This window comes from Nansenia antarctica (assembly GCF_963989245.1).
Source record: "Nansenia antarctica genome assembly, chromosome: 3".
NCBI lineage: Eukaryota > Metazoa > Chordata > Actinopteri > Argentiniformes > Microstomatidae > Nansenia > Nansenia antarctica.
The window spans coordinates 476,074-483,573 of NC_137688.1; the positions used below are offsets into that span (position 1 = coordinate 476,074).

General features: G+C 46.7%; 1 protein-coding gene across 1 annotated transcript in view; it reads left to right on the forward strand.

Annotated features, from left to right (window-relative positions):
• The window catches only part of uchl1 (ubiquitin carboxyl-terminal esterase L1 (ubiquitin thiolesterase)), a gene marked incomplete at both ends in the record, with an annotated part of 14,010 nt that overhangs the window by 1,840 nt on the left and 4,670 nt on the right, over window positions 1–7,500 (forward strand). Inside the window, 3 exons of the mRNA XM_080526648.1 lie at window positions 585–713; window positions 1,138–1,276; window positions 4,556–4,641. Of these exons, the coding sequence (XP_080382774.1) occupies window positions 585–713; window positions 1,138–1,276; window positions 4,556–4,641 (354 nt within the window). The remainder of the gene's footprint in view (window positions 1–584; window positions 714–1,137; window positions 1,277–4,555; window positions 4,642–7,500) is intronic.

Below are 7,500 nucleotides of genomic sequence, written 5' to 3' on the forward strand. Positions count from 1 at the left end.
ATAGCCTATTAGCAGACAACACCAGCTTATGGGTCGGCTAGGTGTGATAAAGTGCGCGTGTGTGTGTGTGTGTGTCTTTGTCTGTGTGTGTCTGTCTGTCTGTCTCTGTGTGTCTGTGTGTCTCTCTGTGTCTCTGTCTGTCTCTGTATCTGTCTGTGTGTCTCTGTCTCTGTATGCATGTCTCTGTGTGTGTGTGTGTGTGTGTGTGTGTGTGTCTGTGTCTGTGTGTGACTCTGTCTCTGTCTGTGTCTCTGTGTCTGTGTGTGACTCTGTCTCTGTGTGTGTCTCTGTCTGTGTGTGTGTGTGTGTGTGTGTGTGTCTGTGTGTGACTCTGTCTCTGTCTGTGTGTGTGTCTCTGTGTGTGTGCGTGTGTGTCTCTGTCTGTGTGTGTGTCTCTCTGTGTGTGTGTGTGTGTGTGTGTGTATGTATGTCTCTGTCTGTGTGTGTGTCTCTGTCTGTGTGTGTGTCTCTGTGTGTGTGTGTGTGTATGTATGTCTCTGTCTGTGTGTGTCTCTCTCTGTCTGTGTGTGTGTCTCTGTCTGTGTGTGTGTCTCTGTGTGTGTGTGTGTGTGTGTGTGTTCCAGATGCTGAGTAAGTTGGGCGTGGGGGGCAGCTGGCGCTTCGTGGATGTCCTGGGTCTGGAGGGGGGGGCGCTGGCCGCGGTGCCCAGCCCCTGCTGCGCCCTCATGCTGCTGTTCCCCCTCACACCACAGGTAGGTGCTGTTCCCCCTCACACCACAGGTAGGGGGGGGGGGCACGGGAATGTGTGTGTGTGTGTGTGTGGCAGGAGGAGGGGGGGGGGGGCACGGGAATGTGGGTCAGTGTGTGTGTGTGTGTGTGTGTGTGTGTGTGAGGGAGGAGGAGGAGGGGGGAGGGAGGGAGGAGAAGAAGAAGAAGAAGATAGTGATGGTGTGTGTGTGTGTGTGTGCGCAGTGGTAGACAGACATGTCTGCGTAAGAAGGATGCGTGGATGACGGGCGTTGCTGCGTGTTGCAGCAGCCTCAAGCCCAGGCGCATGGCGCATCTCTGGTCTCTGGTGGCAGTGGGGGAGACTGTTACAGGCCAGGGTTGTGTCAACGACTGACTTCATCACTGTGTGTGTGTGTGTGTGTGTGTGTGTGTGTGTGTGTGTGTTAGCATGAGTCCTTCAGGCAGAAGCAGGCCGTGGTTCAGGGTGACTCAGAGATCTACTTCCTGAAGCAGACAGTGGTCAACTCCTGCGGCACCGTGGCTCTGCTGCACGCAGTCGCCAACAACAAGACCAAGATGGAGTTTGGTGAGTGGAAACAGAACCAAAATGGAGTCAGTCGAGTCGAAGCAGAACCAAAATGGAGTTTGGTGAGTGGAAACGGAACCAAGATGGAGTCAGTCGAGTGGAGTTAAAGGTGCCTCGCTGACCAGCATCCCATTAACAGCCCGGCTAGGTCAACACCTAAAACTAACCCTTACCCTAGCCCCAACCCTAACCTAACTAACCCTTACCTTAACCCTTACCCTAGCCCCAACCCTAACCTAACTAACCCTTACCTTAACCCCAACCCTAACCTAACTAACCCTTACCTTAACCCTAACCCTAGCCCTAACTAACCCTTACCTTAACCCTAACCCTAGCCCTAACTAACCCTTACCCTAGCCCCAACCCTAACCTAACTAACCCTTACCTTAACCCTCTCTCCTCAGAACAGTAGGTCCATGGCAATCCAGATTGTGAAAGGCCTTTACCACAGACAACACTAGACACCTTAAACTTACCTCTAATGAGGACACTCCACAGGACCTTGGGAACCAGGGATGCAGGCCTATGACAAGGCCTAGTTACCTGAAAGAGGAAATAAAGATTTAAGGACCACTACCATGGGACATTTACAGTAGCACACATTTTTAATTTTACTCTTGTTTTATTCTTGCATGACTACATTGTTATTTATTATATATGTAATGTTTTTTGCATGACTATATTGTTATTTATTTATATTATATATGTAATGTTTTTTGCATGACTATATTGTTATTTATTTATATTATATATGTAATGTTTTTTGTGTGTTTATAATGGATACCAGTGAGGGTGCCTGTGTGCGTGTGTGTGTGAACTTAGCACTTACCTTACCCTATTTGAAGACTATGGTAGAAGATACTCACCTTTCCTCTTCAATCCCTTACAATTCAGGAGATAACATCCATCCTGTGGGCCCGCTAGCACTTCCTGTGGAGAAAGATTGGTCCATGGCCTATCCTTCACCCAACCCTGGCTCTAACCTTTAGCTTTGTCCACCTGATTCACCCCACCTTAACCTTTATCTCGTTTGTTAACCTAGCCTTAACCCCGACCCTAACCCGGGCCGGAAGACTAAGCCTGATCCTGACCCTGACCCTAACCTTAACCCTGACCTTCACCCGGGCCCTGGTCTTAACCCTGACCTTAACCCGGGCCAGAACACTAAGCCTGGTCCTAGCCCTGACCCTAACCTTAACCCTGACCTTCGCCCTAAGACTAGGCCTAAGCCTAACCCTAACTCTAACCTTAACCCTAGGCCTAGGCCTAACCTTAACCCAGACCCTAACCCGGGCTAGAACCCTAACCCTAACCCTGACCTTAACCCTAACCCTAGCCTGACCGTAACTCTGACCCTAACCCGGGCCTGAACCCTAGGCCTAAGCCTAACCCTAACCCTAGCCTTGATCCTAGGACTAAGTCTAGGCCTAACCCTGACCCTAACCTTAACCCTAGGCCTAAGCCTAAACCCTAACCCTAACCCTAACCTTAACCCTTGGCCTAAACCTAAGCCTAACCCTGACCCTAACCCTAACACCAACCCCTGTCTGTCATGTCTGTACTCTTTTTTGTCAATAACATTCAATAATTTGAGCATTACTGACCTGTGCCAGTGCAGCCCTAAGGCCTAAGCCTAACTCTAACCTAACTCTAACCTTAACCCTAGGCCTAGGCCTAACCCTAACCCTAACTTTAACCCAGACCCGGGCTAGAACCCTAACCCTAACCCTGACCTTAACCCTAACCCTAGCCCTAACTAACCCTTACCTTAACCCCAACCCTAGCCCTAACTAACCCTTACCTTAACCCCAACCCTAGCCCTAACTAACCCTTACCTTAACCCCAACCCTAGCCCTAACTAACCCTTACCTTAACCCTAACCCTAGCCCTAACTAACCCTTACCTTAACCCCAACCCTAGCCCTAACTAACCCTTACCTTAACCCTAACCCTAGCCCTAACTAACCCTTACCTTAACCCTAACCCTAGCCCTAACTAACCCTTACCTTAACCCCAACCCTAGCCCTAACTAACCATTACCTTAACCCCAACCCTAGCCCTAACTAACCCTTACTTTAATCCCAACCCTAGCCCTAACTAACCCTTACCTTAACCCTAACCCTAGCCCTAACTAACCCTTACCTTAACCCCAACCCTAGCCCTAACTAACCCTTACCTTAACCCCAACCCTTGCCCTAACTAACCCTTACCTTAACCCTAACCCTAACTAACCCTTACCTTAACCCCAACCCTAACCTAACTAACCCTTACCTTAACCCCAACCCTAGCCCTAACTAACCCTTACCTTAACCCCAACCCTAGCCCTAACTAACCCTTACCTTAACCCCAACCCTAGCCCTAACTAACCCTTACCTTAACCCCAACCCTAACCTAACTAACCCTTACCTTAACCCTAACCCTAGCCCTAACTAACCCTTACCTTAACCCTAACCCTAGCCCTAACTAACCCTTACCTTAACCCTAACCCTAGCCCTAACTAACCCTTACCTTAACCCCAACCCTAGCCCTAACTAACCCTTACCTTAACCCTAACCCTAACTAACCCTTACCTTAACCCCAACCCTAACCTAACTAACCCTTACCTTAATCCCAACCCTAGCCCTAACTAACCCTTACCTTAACCCTAACCCTAGCCCTAACTAACCCTTACCTTAACCCCAACCCTAGCCCTAACTAACCCTTACCTTAACCCCAACCCTAGCCCTAACTAACCCTTACCTTAACCCTAACCCTAGCCCTAACTAACCTAACTAACCCTTACCTTAACCCCAACCCTAGCCCTAACTAACCCTTACCTTAACCCTAACCCTAGCCCTAACTAACCCTTACCTTAACCCTAACCCTAGCCCTAACTAACCCTTACCTTAACCCTAACCCTAGCCCTAACTAATCCTTACCTTAACCCTAACCCTAACCCTAGCCCTAACTAACCTAACTAACCTAACTAACCCTTACCTTAACCCTAACCCTAGCCCTAACTAACCCTTACCTTAACCCTAACCCTAGCCCTAACTAACCCTTACCTTAACCCTAACCCTAGCCCTAACTAACCCTTACCTTAACCCTAACCCTAACCCTAACTAACCCTTACCTTAACCCTAACCCTAGCCCTAACTAACCCTTACCTTAACCCTAACTAACCTAACTAACCCTTACCTTAACCCCAAGGTGGTGGGGGGGGGTTGAACATGTTATCGACTGTTTAATTTAGTTGTTCTTATTGTGTGTGTGTGTGTGTGTGTGTGTGTGTGTGTGTCAGAGGGTGACTCAGCTTTAAAGAAGTTTCTGGACGAGACTGCTAACATGGCCGCCGATGAACGCGCCAAACATCTGGAGAAGAACAAGGTAACACACACACACAGTTTCAAGGAAATGCAATTTTGATGCCATAGAACCCGCTAATAAACTGTAGTGTCACTTTGTGATCAGATTACCAAAAACAAAAAAAACAGTTGCCAGTTTCGACTATATCAGGGGTGCTCATTGTTCAAAGATCTTTTCAAGTAGCCAACCTACTGAAATCTACAAGTCCAGTTTCAACATCGCACACGCACACACGCACAACACAGACACACACCGTTTCCATCCTCCATAGTAAACACAACACACTTTCTTTTCACACTTTGTCACACAGGCACTTGACATCACATCACAGACCCTCCCTCTCAAAGTACTCAAACCATATAAACAAGCACAGATCGCCACCAGCCTCGCGAATCATATACATCATATAAACCGTTCATACCAGGCTTGCTGTAGCCGCTGGCGACTCTCCCTTTCTGGGTCAGTGTGAACATCGGTGAGCGAGCGGCCGGGCGGCCTTTAGCCAGTAGTTGTGTTTTTCCAGTCCAGTCCAGTCTACGAAATCCCTTTAGGTCGCTGACAGTAATGTCCATATTCACAAAATCAAGCAAGTTATCCTTATTGATTATTATTATTTAGATCGTTTGAGCTAGCTGGCATAAGCTATTCTGCCGGGCGAGAGGTGAAATGTTAAGTGAACTTGAAAGTGATAAGAGCCAATCAGTAGCTCTTATCGGAATGAAAGACCTACTCTGATTGGCTGTAAGCATGCTTACCCTGGTCACATTAAACAGCGGGCTGAGGCATCGGAAAAAAATAAAAAAGACATTTTCACGCATTCGAATGTACGCGAGAGAAAGCAGAGAGAGGAGTGCTTATATGCAAAGCAGAGTAGGGAGTGCTTTACTCCTACAGGTGGCGCTAAAAATGCAACGTCAAAATGAATGACTCCTGCTGCCCTGGGACCTAAAATACGACTCTTTTAATGAAAACAAACAAACGGTTACATGCACTTTTATTTTAATATTTTCCTTTTTTCTTTTTTCGTTGGGTAAGCACTGCTTACCCTGCTTATATGGACGGCACGTCCCTGACACACACACACACACACACACACACACACACCAGACTACAGTCCATGTTAAAGCAGGGAACAGCCTCCATTGAAGGTACTCTGGCAGGTTTCAGCTGTGTGTGTGTGTGTGTGAGACAGAATGGGACACCTGTCAGCAAGGAGACCAGCACTGTTTGAAATCCTTTTTACTAAACTAAACTAAACTAAACTAAACTAAACTAAACTAAGCTAAGCTAAACTAAGCTAAACTAAACTAAGCTAAACTAAGCTAAGCTAAACTAAACTAAGCTAAACTAAGCTAAGCTAAACTAAACTAAACTAAAGCCTAACTGAAGAGAATTCTGTTATAATGGGTAATTTGGATACATTATTATTTGAGTATGTGAGCATAGCATAGAGTACAGCACAGTGTTTTATTTGTACAGTATAGTATAGTGGATAGTGTACATAGCCTTTATTTATGTAAACCAGCTCCTTTCCCTTCTTTTTTTTTTCTTCTTTCTTAGCACCAGGGGAGCCCCCCCTCCCAAATTTCGTTGTTTGGTACCTGTACTATATCAATGACAATAAAGACCATTCATTCATTCATTCATTCATACATCCGTCCTTGATGAGTCTCCCGCTCACTGCCCTCCATCAGAAATGGCACATCCATCAATAATATTAGGCTACATAACAACTGCTTGGATTAGATTGCCGGTTGTTTTGGTATAATAACAACTATAGCGTCATATACCACCAAGGGGGGGAAATTCGCGCCTATCATGCTGTCAAACACCACAGGTAATCATTTATTTCTAAATAAACATGATTGTACATCTCTGAAATGTATATCGCGCACCGATGTATTTCTATGGGGAAGGCTGTGCTTGACACTTCCATGGGACTGACGTCGGGGCAGCGGAACACGCTGTGACAAACGCGCAGATATGAGTGCTCCGGTCTGTCCTGCTGGCTCCGGTGTCCTGGCCGCTGTCCCGAGCGCGCTGGACTGTGGAACTTTCTATGTTAAGCATAGGCACAGCACCTCGACATAAAAGCGATTTCTTTTGTTATGCTTGTTGTAAAGAAAAGGTCTATAATGCATTGAAATGACATTAAACTAAGATAATACGATGGTTATCATAATTTTTCAAGCCTTTAATTACAAGTTATTCCAGAAAAAGTAAATGACATTTCAGGCTCGCTTCCGTATTACGAGAGCGAAAAGAACATTTCTGTAGATGTTTCGCAATGCATGCCGGAAGGGAGTCTCATGGCTCCGAATCGAACGAGGGTCAAGATTTGCTCCAAACGGAGCCATGGAAAACCCAAACCCTAACCCTAACCCTAAATGAGTAATGAATTGGGACGCCACTACGGCTACACGTGAACGCGCAAAACGGAGCCGTAGGGGTGAACGGAGCCAGACTGGTGAATTGGGATTCATCCTAAGTACAGGGCTTAACGCTTGTGTTGGATAATGTGTACTTTTCATATGCGCCACTAGGGGGCGCCAGACACTAGTAAACCAGAGCCACAGACATCTACTGTGTCTGACCGCTGACGCCGCGTGCACACCGCGGACCGTGACCCACCGTTCTGGCGCAACCTGGTGGGATGGACTTGACCTACTTCAACGTGCGATGCAGATGCAAAGCTCTACTCGTGTTGCTAGCGAAGTTTCCCACAGAAGTGGGGGAAAAAACGTCAGATCAGATATATAAACGGGTTATTTTGATGAACTGGACACATTTTGTGAATATATACAGTATGGTTACTTTCTCGCCTGAAAACATATAAAAACTTCATAAAATGACATATTAACACTTGTAGAGCCAAATTAC